Source organism: Elephas maximus, chromosome 21 (genome assembly GCF_024166365.1).
Source record: "Elephas maximus indicus isolate mEleMax1 chromosome 21, mEleMax1 primary haplotype, whole genome shotgun sequence".
NCBI lineage: Eukaryota > Metazoa > Chordata > Mammalia > Proboscidea > Elephantidae > Elephas > Elephas maximus.
In genome coordinates this window covers 64,046,037-64,063,149 of record NC_064839.1, presented here as the reverse complement: position 1 = coordinate 64,063,149, position 17,113 = coordinate 64,046,037, and the positions used below count along the sequence as shown (strand labels likewise).

Below are 17,113 nucleotides of genomic sequence, written 5' to 3'. Positions count from 1 at the left end.
TTGCAATCTGGAACCTTGAATTGTAGTCTAATGTCAAAACTCTGAAGTGATATGAAATTGGATACTCTCAGTTTTCCCAATTTTATATAAGAGTAAATCTGATGGGTTTCGAAGGTTAATATCTGGTCCATCAGAGTCAGAGAAACATGCTACCTAGTACGAAGCCTAAGGTTGGTATTCAGCAAGTGGTATATTATCTGGCCAGGACAAAGCCAATGAGTAGTGGAAATATTATTATTTTTTGTATTATTAGGCTCCTCTGAGAGTAAGCCCTTTTCAGTTGATTGTGAGGTGTCCTAATCTGTTTTAACAAACACCACATTTGAGAATCTTCCCTGAATCTACTTCAGTTTGCTCTGTTCGGTCAAAAGGCGTTCATTCCTTTATTCAGGAAATATTTATAGGGTATCGTCTCAGCATCAGGCACTGTGTCAGCACTGGGGGTACCCACATGTAAGGCCACAGTTTAACTGAGAAGGAGGCATTAAACTAGTAAGCACACACGTGACTTTATTAGTCCACATTGGGCTATACTGTGAAGAGAAAGAGCAGGCTGTGATGACTGCAATAATGGCAGGGTGGGCTAGGGAGGACATCCAGACTGGGTGATCAGAAAAGTGTTCCCTAGACATTAACGTTAAGCTGAACTCAATAGATTAAGTGGCAGTAGCCTGAGTAAGAGGGAGGGTAACAGCATTTTGAGCATAGGAAACAATATATGTGTGAAAACAAGTAGAAAAGCAACAAAGCAAAAGCCAGTATGCCTGGAGCAGATTAAATGTGGTGAAGAGTGGCTTGAAATGAAGCTAGAAAGTTAAGCAGGGGTCAAATTATGTCAGGCATTACATGTCCCGTTAAGGGATTTGTAAGGAAACCCTGGTGGCATAGTGATTAAGAGTTTGGCTGCTAACCAAAAGGTCAGCAGTTCAAATCTACCAGGTGCTCTTTGGAAATCCTATGGGGCAGTTCTGTTCTGTTCTACAGCGTCCCTATGAATCGAAATCGACTCAGTGGCAACAGGCTTTGGTTTTTTTGTAAAGAGTTTGTATTTAGTTCCATGTGTAATGGGATGATACTAAGCAAATTTAAATAGGGCCATGAACCGATCTATATTTGTCTTTTAAACCTGTCATTATGGTTGTGTTTGAAGAATGTAGGGGGCAGGAATAGAGGCAAGGACAGCAGCCAGGATATTGTGGTAGAGGTAAGACATAATGGTGGCTTGATTAGAAATGGAGATGCAGAGGAATACATAAATGTGAAAAAAAATTCTGTAAGTAAGAAAAAGAGGAATTTGCGATGGATTGGCTAAGGGGATTGTAGAAAATTTGGGTGTCAAAATTTTTTTATTGCCCGAATCTGCCAATATTTATTTAATTTTGGCATGGGTAATCAAAGGTAACTGGGGAACTATGAATGAGTATTTCAGGTTTCCATGTCTTATTTTCACTTATAATTTTTAAGTCAGCTTTTCAACTGAGAACTTCTTTTCTTTAATAGGTCCATTGTCTTGGTGGAGAAATTGGAGCAGAAGTCTGGGAGCACCTCCTTGTCATGATCCGATGTCCCTTTTTGGCTCTTTCAGCTACAATAAGCAACCCTGAACATCTCACTGAGTATGTATTGGTCCCACTTGGGACGGAATGCTTATCTATTTTGAATGTTTGAGTTTTATGTTTTCTATATGGATTCTGAAGAGTTTCATAACTTTTAAGTGAATTTTTTAACTCTTATCTCTTCGTCTGCAAAGAACAGAGCCCCTCTATTGTATCCTGGCAGGTGCTGACCAAAGTCATCCTCTATAAAGAAAAATCCAGGACTCCCCCAGCCAGATCTGAAATTGAGTAGGAAATACTCCCTCATATTCAGAAATGGTTCATCAGAAATGATATATTTTTCTTTGTCCTTCACCAAGAAATAAAGAATAAAATGGCGTAATGACATCCTCAGCCATGGACCCTGAGTTTTCTTCATACGACTCTCAGTTGTAGAAGATAGAAAAATAGCAAAGCCTTATTAGTTGACAGTGACAGATTATTTTGTCACAGAGCTTGATTTTTTTTTTTTCCTCTAGTCATATTTTTTTTTAGTCATAATAATAATTATAGCAAAGACACCAATAAGGCTTTCTCAGTACCAGGTACTATTCTAAGTGCTTTGCATGTATTAATTTATCTTGTGTATCTGACAATCTTAATGGAAAATGAGGCTCAGAGAGGTAAAGTGACTCGACCAAAAGAGCCACAGCTCATAGATAAGGAAGCTGAGATTCAATCTCAGGTGGTCTGACTCCAGAGCCTTATTCTCTTAAGTATAAATGTAAGGCACATAAGATTTATTTATTTATTTTTAAATTATTTAATTTCCTGTGAAAGAACTCCCTGTTCTGCCTAAATAATACGGAAATGTATTTTTTTGGTAAGGTGGCTACAATCAGTAAAGAGATACTGGAAGCAGATGGACAATGTAATTGGAAAAAGTACTGCTTCAAAAAGAAAGAACTCTCACAAAGACTCCTTGCAGATAAAGCAATCGTATAAAGTTAGACTTGGTATGTTTGGTACATCCATAAGCGTTTTTATATTTTACTTAAAAATGATTCTAGCCATTGCATGCCAGTTGATTTGTAAATACCTTGTGTTTCATGTTTTAGTTCTCTATGGAGAGCGATACAATGATTTAGAGAAGCACATATGTTCCGTGAAAGACGACGATGTTTGTTTTGATCACTTTCACCCGTGCGCTGCCCTCACAGCAGAGCATGTAAGTAATACTTTAGCCATATTTATTCTGAGTAATATAAATATTTAGTGTATGTATTGACTGGACGGCACTGGGTTTGGTTTTGGTTTTATCATAATTGAAAAGCTGTCTGATTCTCATCAGAACTGCAAGAAAAAAATACCCCACAATGGATATTTTAACCTTAGTTTTAAGGGTACCTGTACCCCGGATGGTCTTCATAGTTTTCATTGGTTTCTCAATAGTGTCTGAATCCACACAGCCTGAAAATGACTAAAATTTTTTACTTTGAATCCTGTGGTTAATTTTCCTTATTTCCGGACATTGTTTTTGTCCACTTTCCTTCTGGCAGCACCCATGTCTTTCTGTCCACCTCTCTGCCTATGACTGTTCCTTCAGTGGTATTGTGAGGTGTCATGGAATCGATTCTGACTCATAGTGACCCTGTTTGACAGACTGGGTTTCCTAGGCTGTAGTCTTTATAGAAGCAGATCCCCGGGACTTTCTCTCAAAAAGCCACTGGGTGAGTTCAAACCACTAACTTTTTGGTTAGCAGCTGAGCACTTAACTGTTGTGCCACCAGGGCTCCTTCCCTTCAGTGTGGCTCCAACTTTGCGTGAACATCACCTAGTATATATGAGAATCTGGTCACTGTAAGTTAGTTTAAACAAGATAAGGCACTTCTAACATAACAATCGCAATGTAATTTTTTGCTGGTGGAACAATAAAGCGGAGGCCTTAAGAGGGTGTCGTTTGTGGTACTGGGGTGTGAATGGGGGAAGATTCGTTAATGTTTATTGCATATCTTTTGATACTTCCTGTGTCGTTTGATATTTTCTCCATAGACTCCTTCACTATTGCAACTCGAGGCTTGAATTTTTTCTTCAGTTCTTTCAGCTTGAGAAACGCCAAGCGTGTTCTTCCCTTTTGGTTTTCTATCTCCAGCTCTTGGCACATGTCGTTATACTTTACTTTGTCTTCTCGATCTGCCCTTTGAAATCTGTTCAGTTCTTTTACTTCATTATTTCTTCTTTTTGCTTTAGCTGCTCAACTTTTGAGAGCAAGTTTCAGAGTCTCCTCTGACATCCATCTTAGTCTTTTCCTTCGTTCCTTTTTTTCCCATGACCTCTTGGTTTTTTCATGTATGATGTCCTTGATATCATTCCACAACTCGTCTGGTCTTCAGTCACTAGCGTTCAATGTGTCAAATCTGTTCTTCAGATGGTCTCTAAATTCAGGTTGGATATACTCAAGGTCATATTTTGGCTCTTGTGGACCTGCTCTGATTTTTTTTGGTTTCAGCTTGAACTTGCATATGAGCAATTGATGGTCTGTTCCACAGTCGGCCCCTGGCCTCGTTCTGACTGATGATATTGAGCTTTTCCATCGTCTCTTTCCACAGATGTAGTCAATTTGATTCCTGTGTGTTCCATCTGGTGAGGTCCATGTATATAGTCATCATTTATATTGGTGAAAGAAGGTATTTGTAATGAAGAAGTCGTTGGTCTTGAAAAATTCTATCATTCCATCTCCGGCATTGTTTCTATTGCCAAGGCCATGTTTTCCAACTACCGATCCTTCTTTTTGTTTCAGACTTTCACATTCCAATCACCAGTAATTATCAATGCATCTTGATTGCATGTTCGATCAATTTCAGACTGCAGCAGCTGATAAAAATCTTCAATTTCTTCATCTTTGGCCTTAGTGGCTGGTACGGAAATTTAAATTATAGTCATGTTACCTGGTCTTCCTCTTGGGTGTATGGATATTATCCTATCACTGAGAGCGTTGTACTTCAGGATAGATCTTGAAATGTTCTTTTTGAACACCACCACCATTCCTCTTCGAGTGGTCATTCCCAGCATAGTAGACTGTATGATTGTCTGGTTCAAAATGGCCAATACCAGTCCATTTCAGCTCACTAATGCCCAGGATATCGATGTTTATGCATTCCATTTCATTTTTGACGGTTTCCAATTTTCCTAGATTCATACTTCGTACATTTCAGGTTCCTATTATTAATGGATGTATGCAGCTGTTTCTTCTCATTTTGAGTCATGCCACATCAGCAAAGGAAGGTCCCGAAAGCTTTACTCCATCCACGTCATTAAGGTCAACTCTACTTTGAGGAGACAGCTCTTCCCCAGTCATCTTTTGAGTGCCTTCCAACCTGGGGGGCTCATCTTCCAGCACTATATCAGACAATGTTCCACTGCTATTCATAAGGTGTTCACTAGCTAATGCTTTTCAGAAGTAGACTGCCGGGTCCTTCTTCCTAGTCTGTCTTAGTCTGGAAGCTCAGCTGAAACCTGTCCTCCATGGGTGACCCTGCTGGTATCTGAATACCGGTGGCATAGCTTCCAGCATCACAGCAACATGCAAGCCCCCACAGTACGACAAACTGACAGACGTGGGTGTAACAATGAGCTCAAGCATAACAACAATTGTAAGGATGGGGTAGGACTGGGCAGTGTTTTGGTGTTGCGCATAGGGTCTCTATGACTCGGAACCGACTCCATGGCACCTAACAACAACAACAATATTGCATAACTCTCTTTCATCTTACTCCTGTGACTAGGTCGTTCAGGCTCTCCTTGCCTCTCAAAGAGATAGTGACATTCATCAGTAGTTTAGCTGACTTCCTTTTAAGACCTAGTAGCAGGTTAAATATATTCTTAATTCTCCTGGCAGGTTGTTGTTGTATGCCGTGGAGTTGATTCTGACTTGTACCAACCCTATAGGGCACAGTAGAACTGCCCTATAGGGTTTCCTAGGCTGTAATCTTTACGAGAGCAGATCACCAGATCTTTTCTCCTGCGGAGCGACTGGTGGGTTTGAACCACTGATCTTCTGGTTACCAGGCAAGCACTTAACATTGGCCACCAGGGTTCCTTGCTGGCAGATTAATCCTTCTAAAATATAATTCTGATCTAGGCAAGCCTTCAATGGCTTTCCTCTGGAAAAGGATAAATGTACAACTTTTTGGCTTGACATCGAAGGTCTTCTGTGGCCTGGCCCCAATCTCCTTTCCACACATGCACTTGATATATTTTACTGCTAGAAGCCCTCATGCTATGTATTGTGCCTGGAATATTTCATCCCAGAGTCCACTGCCAGTTGTCCAGATCCTATTAATCTCCCATGACTTTTCTCCTCCCTCCCTTTCTTTCTTTCTTTCCCTTCCTTTCTTTCCTCCTCTGTTCCTTCCTTTCTCTTTTACTTTTTTCATATATGTTACCTTCTTCCCTCTCTTTCTTCCTTCCCGATATCCAGCAATTATCTCGTTTCATCCATTGGTTATCTTGTTTTCATCTGTATCTGACGTTTTGACTGCATATTTTTAAAAGTTACGTGTTCTCCTTAGGATGGTTCAAGGCAGGTTGTCTTTAAGCAGCTCTGAGTACAGTGGTGTAGAGTTTGGCAGGATTATCACTTTGGTACAAGTGCCTTTCCTGTCTTCTCACTGGCTATTTATGGAACAACTGGAAAGTGACAGATCTGCTGCAGTGTGCCCTGAACCCATATGACTTCTGCAAAGGCCCTGCTGTTGCATGAGAATTCGTAAGACTTCTAGACTTTTGTGGCAGGAATAGCAGACAAAAACAAAGGCTCAGGCATTACATTATGGTTTGACAGCTGTGGTTAAGTGTGTGTAGCATTGACCTTTTCTAAAGTAGTAGCGATAAAAAGTAGGTAGACCTCTCCAAATGAGTAAACGATTGCTGATCTTACGTTGTGTACTGCAGATTAATATGAAGGAGCTGAGAGGCAAGTAAAAGAATAAACTATGGCAACATGAAGAAAAGCACCTTCTACCTTGGTCCTCTCTTCTGTACCTCTCTCATGGGAATGGTTTCAGAAGGGAAGGGTTGGGACAGGATGAGTGAGCTGGCCTTAATCCAGCTGTGGTGAGGGATTGCCTTCAGTCCATGTGTGACTTGTTCCTGGACAAAGAGCAGAGTTGTTTGGCCTTTATCACCAATTATGATGCCGTACAGGAACAGCTGCTTGGCTCTGGAGAGAGGTCAGCCCTGGGCAGACCCTGAAATAACTGCTGTGTGTCTCTTCCTGCTCAGTTTGGAGCAATGCTTGTCACCACATATAAGATTAGGATCAATATGGTTTGCAAAAAGAGCGTCATGCTATAATACAATTGTGTTCATGAGTGAAGAATAGTAGACATTTATGAACTTTTATTTACCTTCCTTTTCTACCTAGACTGGCTTAAGTTTTGCCAGCTCCTTAGGTACTGTGTGGGAAACCCAGGTAGCATAGTGGTTAAGTGCTACAGCTGCTAACCAAAGGGTCGGCAGTTCGAATCCACCAGGTGCTCCTTGGAAACTCTATGGGGCAGTTCTACCCTGTCCTATAGGGTCGCTATGAGTCAGAATCGACTCGATGGCACTGGGTTTGGTTTTTGATAGGTATTGTGTAGGGAAGGGCAGCGGAATTAAATTCCTAGCTTTTAACCGTAGAATTATTAAACTGACTTTAAAAATTAAAAACCGTAAGTGGAAAATTAATTAATTTGATTTGATCGAAGCATCAGCCATGTGCCAGGCATTTTACTAAACCTGTTACCTAGATTACCTAATTTAATCCTCACAATAAAGCTGTGGCATAGGAAGCATTATCCCTCATTTTAGAAATAAGGAAACTCAGGCCTCTGTAAAAAGCTAAGAGACCTTAAGAAATTGAAAGCACTCTAGTAACCAAAACAGAAGATTTATATGTTAAACATCATGATAATTCTTATAAAACACATAATAATTTATTTTAGTTAGAATAAGTAACATTCTTCAAGTGATTCTAAAAGAAAAAATTGCCGTCATTCCTAAACAGTATCTGCATTTATTATTCTGGTATAATGTGGTCTTTGCCATCTAGCTAGCTTTAAGTGCTCAAACTGGGATGCTAAATGATAACTCCATCCATTTATTTGCATGCTTTAGTTTAAAAAAGTTTAAAAAGCGTTTGCTGATGTATTAATCTTGTTTGCTCCTTCCACAGTCTGTAAGTTGGAAGTGCAGATATTTTCATTCCTACATTGTGGATGAGAAAATAGCAGTTAGAACTGGAATTAGAATAGACATTCTAACCCGAACTCTTCTGTACTTTCCATTCTACCAAACATCATCTCCATTTTTTTTTTTCCAACTGCGTTGTGTTTGGAGTGGATTCTTTAGCTCAGAATTTCCAAGTGTGTGTTTCATAGACTGTTAATAGCTATTTATTAAAACCAGCGTCTTACTGTCAAATCATTTTGAGAAGAAATCTGCATACTATAGTTCCTTCTTTGAGATTTTAACGTTTCCAATGAGAAGTCTTGAAAAAGCCTGTTTAATAGAGCACCAGTGAAATTCCTTCCCTTTTCTTAAAGAAGGTCGTTGTTGTTAGATACTATCGAGTTGGTTCTGACTCACAGCAGCCCCATATACAACAGAGTGAAACACTGCCCAGTCCTGCGCCATCTTCACAATAGTTATGCTTAAGGACATAGCTGCAGCCACTGTCAGCCCACCTCATTGAAAGGTCCTCTTCTTTTTCTCTGATCTTCTACTTTACCAAGCATGATGTCCTTCTCCAGGGACCGGTCTCTCCTGATAACATGCCCAAAGTACGTGAGATGGAGTCTTGCCATCCTTGCTTCTAAGGTACATTCTGGCTGTACTTGTTTTGAAGAATACTTATTAACATTTCAGGGATCATGGTGTCACACAAAATTGATTCATAATAGTAGAGGTTGAAACCCGCAGAAGATACTACATGTAAACTTTTTGAGAACAGGAATTTTTAATTTCCATCTTAAAATATGTGTGGATGAAATGAATGGTAAACACATCCAAAAGGCTTAAGGCAGAACCAAATCAGTGATCTGGTGAGAAGTTTCTTTGCATGTCTAAAGATGGTCTTAGAGTCTTGTCTTGAAGTTGGCCTAGCTCTTATCTTTGAACTTAAACAAATAAGCTTTGCACTTTGAGCCTGGCCTGGTACCCATAAATTCACTGGGTGGTGCCAATGGTTAAGCACTTGACTACTTACTGAAAAGTTGGTGGTTCAAATTCACCCACAGGTGCCTTGGAAGACAGGCCTGCTGGTCTGTTTGCAAAGGGCATAGCCTTAAAAACCCTATGTAGTTGCAGCTCTACTCTGACAAGCATGGGATTGCCATGAGTCGGAATAGACTTGATGGCAACTGGGTTTTCTGGTGCCCATAAACACAAAGACTCATCGTCAGCATTGAGCTGATTTCAGTTGCAGTTATGGGGTATCAGTTGCATCTGCTTGTCTAAACCAAGTCCACATTTCTTCCAGCTATCTGGTAACCTGTTTTGAGTTCTAAAGGCAGTTCATAGAGAATTAGCTGAGCTAAAGAAAACATAAAATGTTTTTGATGGGCATTTGGGGTTTTTCTACGTTAGTGTCTCAGGGGTCCTCCTGGGAACAGTGTTTTGTTAGCATTTGGCACCTACCAGCATTTGAATATTTTAATTTAGTGTCCTTTGATGTCTTTGGGTTCACGGATAGTGGCTACGAGCAAAGGATAGGATGTAAGACTAAATAAAGAGTAAAAAGTTTCCTTTTATTTTAAACACAGATTGAAACGTATGGGTTCCCATCTGATCTTAGCCTTTCACCTCGAGAAAGCCTCCAGCTTTATGACACCATGGTTCAAGCCTGGAAAACTTGGCCCAGAGCCCAGGTAAGTAATAACCGTGGAAATCAATTTAAATCGATGCGATTAAAGAGGATGGTAACGTTCCTCTTCAGAAAAACCAACCCTCACCCTTTCTAATCACTTCAACCTGATCTTTTTTTAAAATGATCGGTGACCCCTTTGCCAAATAAGTGGCCTCTTCTCAGACATTGTTCTTAACATTTTATGTTTGATTTTAATGGGGTGGAACACCATTGAATCCCGACTGTATTCCTTCTTTCGATTTCCGCGATACATACTTCAGGGCCCTCTACCTCTTGGATTTATATTACTTCATTTTCTTTCACTGAATTCTCCTTCCTCTCTGCTCTGCTTGCTGTCAGCTCTCATCTTCTCCTTGGCCTTGCTCTACATTTTGTCCTTTGGAGAGTTCCTCCATCTTAGTATGCAGGAAAGGTAAGAAGAAGCTCAACAGCTTCTTCCCTTAAAGAAGCTTGTGATGTTGTTAATAAAACACACAATTGAGAGACATCTGTGGATGTTCTTGCGTGATTTTCTTTAATTCTGTGGTGTTTGTTTTCAAGGAACTGTGTCCAGAGAAATACATTCATTTTAAGAACAAAATAGTCATTAAAAAGTTGGATGCTAGAAAATATGAAGAGAGCTTAAAGGCAGAATTAACAAACTGGATTAAAAATGGCAATATAGAGGAGGTAATTTTCACACATGTTTTGGGCAGAGCACTCTGTATTGTTGCATTGTGTTGTTCAGATAATACGATTTTCTGTTTTTTCTTTTAATCTTTAATTTTCATTGTAGGAGTTTAAGCTGAAATGTACAGTCTGGTGATTCTGAGGTAGGGGAAAAAAGACAATGAGAGAGAGGAGCAGAGTGGATCCTTTTTGCATTGGCAGTAGTGTGACTAGTCTCAGAATAGTAGCTGAGGATGATTTTTTACTCCTTTCTCTTTTTGTGTCAGAGTGTGGATTTAAAAATTTTTTATTTCAAGTTGTAGGAGCTATTTGTATATTAGAACCTTAACCCAGAGCCATCTTAGTTATGAGTATTTATTTTAAGTAGGTTGATGGTCTTTACATTTTTATTTTACTCTATTGTTACAATCTGAGTTTTCCTAGAAAATTGGACTGTGTATATGCCACATATATCAGACTTTTCTCATATAAGCGTCCATTATTTTTAATTTAGAAAACCTCTTCCCATCCAGAGACAAGTTAGTGCAAGTAACTTGTATTTTCTTCTAATTATTTTGTCATTAAAAACAACACCAACAATGACAAAACCTGTTAAATGTATTTGGAAGTTATTTTTCTGCACGACAGGAAGAAACTTTAATTCTGTCCTGCAGAACCAACATCATTAACTGAACAGTCCTTCTCTTGCTGACTGATTTTTGCTACCTTAAAAAATTACATGTAGAAAAATATGGGAACAGTTAAGATTGATGGTTGAACAACATGACAAACATATTTAATGTTACTGAATTGTACATGTCAAGATTGTTGAAATGGCAACTGTTTTGTTATGTACATATTTACCACAATAAAAAATTGCATGTCAATGTGATATTTAGTGTATAATATATGTACATATATGTATTTTTTTAGTGTATTGGTTTGTCCATTTTCATAATATACTTTCATAAGACTATTTTAAGGAGCCAAAGAAACATAAGTCAGACAATTATGAAAATTTTAGCTAAAAATATTAGTTTTTTTCTTTGTTATACAGAACTTAAGTCATTTTTTTTTCACTGCTGCAGGCCAAAATGGTACTGTACGATCTTAGTTCGGGTATAACGGATAGTACAGACATCACGGAACAAATGTTTCCACTTCTTGTTGAAAAGCTAAGGAAATTGGGGAAGTTACCTGCACTATTTTTTATGTAAGTTACTTAATTTGTTTTTGTTTGTAATTTCTATTAGACTCATTCTGTTAAAGTGAGTAGAGTTATAGAAACGTTAGTTTTATAATCTACAATTCAGTACTATTTAGAGTGCTTGTGAACAGTTAAAGATCTTATTTTAGAAAGCATACCTTTTGAGCTCAATTCTTGTAAAATATTTTTACTTGTGCTATTAGAAATTATTTCATTTGCTACCCCATTTTTTGTTTTCTTTTTACTGTAAACTTGTATTTTTATTTAGGTCTTATTAATTTTCAGTAATGCCTAGGTTATTAAAAAAGCAAATTGAATGTATATGCACACAAATATCACACATGAAATTAAAGCATCCTCATAATTTGCTTGATATTTATTAGCAGGGTATGTTTTCGTTTTTCATTTATAGTTATAAAACAGTGCCCTAGAAGCACTGATTCCTTGCCAAGTTTTATATAACACAGAATTACTTAGAATGTAATAGTCCAGTTCCAAAAGTGGAAAGTGTAATTTATTAAATAGACAACACCCTACCAATGATGCTGTATTACTAATTACCTTATATCTATTTACATGTGAGCATATATATCATTAAGCTTTGCCACCTAAACAAGATTCTGTGACTTTATTTTATATGAAGCTTTCATGACTTAATGCAGTTTTGAAATTATTGATAGTAAGGAAAGTCTTCTGATCCCAGACTATGTTTAAAGGTTATTCCAGTGTATAGAATGTTATCCATTCTAGAGTATTATTGAGACAAAGAATAAATAATTGTTTACTCTCAGGAAGTTACAGTGCTCACCTACATAACTTTCTGGCATGGTTATGGATTTTAGTTAGAAACAAAAGCAATCTTGTACCTCTGGGATATTTCTATTTCTGTAAAATAGAAATCCCAAAAGAACCAGGTTCGTTAGTCACATATGTATACACACTAAAAATATTTAAAAAGTAAAATATTACACAAAAACGGTAAAGATTTGATTTTACTCAGAGAATTAGATCTTGGCACATTTGTATGAAATTTTGGATTCTTCACAAAACATATGAAAATTCTTGCTCTTAGGCAGCTTGATTTATTCCTAAGCAGCCTGGGTACCACAATAGTTAAGCGCTTGACCGCTAACTAAAGAGTTGGCATTTTGAACCTACCCAGAGGCTCCACTGCTCCGTGGCAATCTGCTCCCTTAAAGATTACAACACCCTGGAAAACACATGGGATAGTTCTACTCTTTAACACATGCGATCGCTGAGTTGGAATCAACTCAACAGCACCTAACAACAGTAGCCGCAGTTCAGTCAAGAACTCTGAAGACTTGTTGAGGCTCAAAGTAGACCTCTGAGAGCTTTTTGAATAGTAATATAACCAGCAACCTGCTTTAATCTGGTTCTAGAAAGAAATACCTGCTGCATATTTAGTGTCAGGGTGTGCTTAAGAACACATACTTCATGGTCAAGCCCAAGCCTGGATCCCAGCTCTGCCTGTATCAGCTGTGTTACTGTCACTTCTAGACACTTACATTAGTGCGTTGAGCCTCAGTTGCCTCACTGGCAAACTGAGATGATAAAAACAAGAATACATAGGATTTGGGTGAGAATTAAAGTTTAAAAGCATGTAGTACTCCAGTCTCTAGATTATATTCTTTATATATATGTTATCAGAGATATTTAAGATAAAAAATATTTCCATGTGATCTATATTTTAAAAATGAAGTAGTGTGGTGAAAATGATACCATTGAATACCAGTAATACGTGCCTGGGCCACAGTAACTTGCATTAATGCAAAAAGACAGGCAGACAACATAATGTAATGGTGAAGAACACGGGCCAGACCCTGTCATATACCAACTGCGGGATTTTGGTCAGGTCATTTAAACTCTCTATGTCTCCATTTTGTCACCTGCAAGATAAGGATAATAATAACACTTCGGTCATAGGGTTGTTGCAAGGATTAATTGAGTTTAATACATTTAAGCCCTTTAGATTAAAGCTGACAATAGTAAGTACAGTATAAGTGTTCACTGCTGTTATGTTTTGTTGTCTACCATGTCAAGCGTCTTGCCACGTGGATCTGACTGTGACTTCCTTAATCTTTACTTCGCCAGTGTGTCAGTTCATTTACTGTTCACCAGCTAGCAACATACGCTATTAATGCTAGCTCTGAAAGCCTTTAGAAAAGCCCTTTGCCTCACAGTTTACATTTAAGAAGATTTATTGTGTAAACCCAATCTGTGAGTTGCTATAATAAGCTATGGTTAGAACAGCGATACTGGCTATTGGCTACTTTGAGCCACAACATTTTGCCAACAAGGTATTGTAGGCAAATGAAACTTCCCTGGCTTTTTCAGTGCTCCTGTAAAATGTCTCCTGAGGCAGGGAAATGCATGTGATGTAAAGATATGGGCTATTTGATTTTATTCCCCTATAAGCATGGTGAAGTGGTTAAAAGTTTGGCTACTAACGAAAAGATCTGCAGTTCCGATCCACCAGGCACTCCTTGGCAACCCTGTGGGGCAGTTCTATTCTGTCCTATAGGGTCACTATAAGTTGGAATCGACTCGGCGGCAATGAGTTTGGTTTTGGTTTTTTATAAGCATTTTACCCTTCATATACCATGAGAATTAGATCTGTAGCTTATTGTCTAATTAATTGCCCAGTGCAGAGATTGCCAAATGGTTTCAGCCTGGGCTAGATCCCTAGGTAAGTCCCAAGGTACTAGGAAGACTGAAGTGCTATCTTTGTAGGCATTTATGTTTCAAAATGTACAAACCCCAGACCTTGCAGACATCTGTAAATCTGAGCCCAAGGACATCTGGGTTTTTCATCTGATACCTGGAAATAAGTAGTCACATTCCAAAAAATTAGGTTGAGAATCTGTGATCTTTTTCTTCCTGTTGTAAAGAGGAGAAGTTTGGCTTCTGTTTTGTTCTGTTTTTCTCATCTTTTAGTAGGGGTGAATTTGGCTGTCTTTCTCCTCTATATAAAAGAAGAAAATCCATTGTTCTCTGTCCCTCACTCATGGTGTATCTGATCACTCTTATGGGAAAAATTTTCATGACTCTCGTTGCATTGCTCCAACAAGAAAAATATATTTATCTTCTACCTATTGTACGAATGAGGTCTGGGGAAAGGGACCTGACGTACCTATTATTTGCTCTAAGGTAGTTAATAAGAAGGCTGTCTCTGATCTAGAATACTTTGTGCGTGCATTATGGAAAAAATAATTAATGTTGAAAAACCAATAGGAGTGTGTTAAGATGATAACAATATTTGGACTTACGGTTTGAATTTTATGTATGGTATTATTCTCAAGGCAAACATTCTTTTCATTTGTTTCAAGATTCAATCTAAAAGATGTGGAAAAAAGGGCTCACAGTGTAAGCAATTTTCTGAAGGAAAAGCAGGAGAGTAAAAGGCCTCCCAAAGCTGATAAAGAGGCCCATGTCATGGCTAACAAACTTCGGAAAGTTAAAAAATCCATGGAAAAGGAAAGGATAATGTAAGTATTTATTTAAACCAATTGGCTGTTAAAGGATTAAAATACAAATTCCAGTAGGAAACATACATTGAATGTGGTACACGAGGTGGTTCCAATTATTGCTTGACCTTCTTTCCAAATAGAAAGAATGGATGGGAGAATGGGGCAAAGATAAGTGACCATAATCATATATTCCTTAGGTGTGTAGATCAGTCTCATTTAGTACTTGATAGAAGAAGGACCATAACCTACAAACCTAGGTAGACTATGTAATCTGACAATATGTTCAGTTCATCCCTCAAAATAAACATATCTTTGACTTATAAGTCACATGACTTATGACTGTCACTCAAGCCCTTGGAAAGCTTCAGTTAATCTGCACACATTGATTTAAGTTATAATATGGAAGTCTCACTAGTTTACCATCACAGTCATATAGGTGAGCATAGAATGGGTTCTAGAATGAATTGAAATGCCATTATGCTTGGTAGGACTTTGCTGTGGTCACTCCACTTCCTTGTTCCTAATGTCTACTTCTGATAATTCTATGTCCAGAATATTTGTTTTCTACCTACTATTACTCTCCATTTTTAGTCACTCACTGGTTTAGAAGCAGAGGTTCTGTTTTTTGGATTATAGATTCACCATTCTCCAATCTAGCCAACATATGATCTTTCTGACATTCAAATTGATGAAATTGTACTATTCTCAATCTTCTTCCTTGCTGTGCTGATGAAGTCTAAAATCTATGCTTATTATTGATATGCCAACATGTTTTGGTGCTTGCCTTCATCTCTTTAGCCTCACTTCCAACTACTCTCCTCTAGCAATGTTCAACATTTATGGTTCTCCTCACATGACTTGTTCTTCCACCTGTATACTTTTCCATGAACTGACCCATGTACCTAGAGTACTTTCCTTCGTGATTGCCCCCAAACCTTATAACTTTTGCTATCTCCTATCTGAATCTTGCCTTGATTCTCCCAGATAGACATGGTACCCTTTCTTCTGTGCTCTTCCTACACTTTTAGGATTCAGTAGATCAGTTATCATAATGAATTGCAGTTGTTAGTTATTTTATCTTTTTTTTCCCCTAAATTGTAAGTTCCTCTGCAAAGAGACTACGTAATTTCCTCTTTTTATCTCCACTGCTTAGCACATTGCCTTGCAAGTAATAGTTGCTCGTGGTCCAACAGGCAATATTTGTTTCATGAATAGATTTTTAAAAAAATAAATGGTAGATATGTCCTTCTAAGTTGAACTAGCTCTTACGAGGAAGGCGAATGCTCTGGAATTGGCAATATGGAGCCAGGAGAACACCCACCTCACCTGCATGCCTAGCGTCGGCGGAGACTGAGGAAGAGAAAATGATCACGTTAATAAGCTGCAGGGAAAGCAAGATCCTCTGAAGAAAACTGCCTTTTGTCTACAACAGGAATGGAAGGGAACAGAGAAATACACTATGAGTACATAGGGGAATTTTTTTGTGAGGTATCATAATTCTGGAGGCTAATGAGGAAGTGCATTAGAGCAAGGAGGGTGAGTCAGGATAGGTACATGATGAGTGTAAATGTTTGGGGGATGAAGATAATCCGGGAAGTCTTGGGCTTCCTATGGTGGCTGAATATGAATATTCATTACTTAAAATTTCATTCTTATAAACAGAGATGAAAAAAGTCAGAAAAAGGCCAGAAAAATGGATCAAAGCCTAATACATGAAGCTGAACATAACGATCTACAGAAGACTCTAGAGAAGAACCTGGAAATCCCTAAGGATTGCACATACGCTAATCAAAAAGCAGTAGACGCTGAGGTCAGCACTTAGAATGGAATCATTCTCTAGAAAATTGTGCCCCCCATCAGCTATAATTGCCGCAGATAGCTGCAATGCATATTAAAAGGATTTATAGACTGTTTCTTATTGTTAACAGTTTACTCCTGAGAGCGTCTGTCCTTTCATTGTTTCTATTATACTGGTTTATAGACAGAATTCTAGAATTCAGACTCATGTGTTTCATTTGAATGTTGGCCATATTTGGAAACGTAGGCAAATACACTTTTAGTAGTATTCACAGAATTTCTCAAAATCAGAGACTTCTGTAATATCCAAGCCTTTGACTCAAGAGTCATTACAATTTCTAAAAGTGTTATGCCATTTCTTCTTTAAAATGTTTTTGTTATGAAAATAGTGCTTATGGTAAACAAATTTGAACATACAAATTAGCAATAATAAAAGCAGTGTTATCACTTAGAAGTAATCATTCCCTTTCTGGATGAAACTTTTTCTGTTCCTTCAGATACACCAAGTGTGCGCACACGTGCGTGCGCG

General features: G+C 38.2%; 1 protein-coding gene across 4 annotated transcripts in view; it reads left to right on the top strand.

Moving 5' to 3' along the window:
- LOC126065113 (probable ATP-dependent RNA helicase DDX60) overlaps window positions 1–17,113 on the top strand; it is a 103,243-nt gene that overhangs the window by 40,088 nt on the left and 46,042 nt on the right. For all 4 annotated transcript variants that reach the window (XM_049864805.1, XM_049864802.1, XM_049864803.1 and 1 more), the window contains 8 exons: window positions 1,501–1,616; window positions 2,424–2,551; window positions 2,654–2,763; window positions 9,341–9,445; window positions 9,985–10,113; window positions 11,181–11,305; window positions 14,647–14,805; window positions 16,450–16,597. In XM_049864805.1, the coding sequence (XP_049720762.1) occupies window positions 1,501–1,616; window positions 2,424–2,551; window positions 2,654–2,763; window positions 9,341–9,445; window positions 9,985–10,113; window positions 11,181–11,305; window positions 14,647–14,805; window positions 16,450–16,597 (1,020 nt within the window). The remainder of the gene's footprint in view (window positions 1–1,500; window positions 1,617–2,423; window positions 2,552–2,653; window positions 2,764–9,340; window positions 9,446–9,984; window positions 10,114–11,180; window positions 11,306–14,646; window positions 14,806–16,449; window positions 16,598–17,113) is intronic.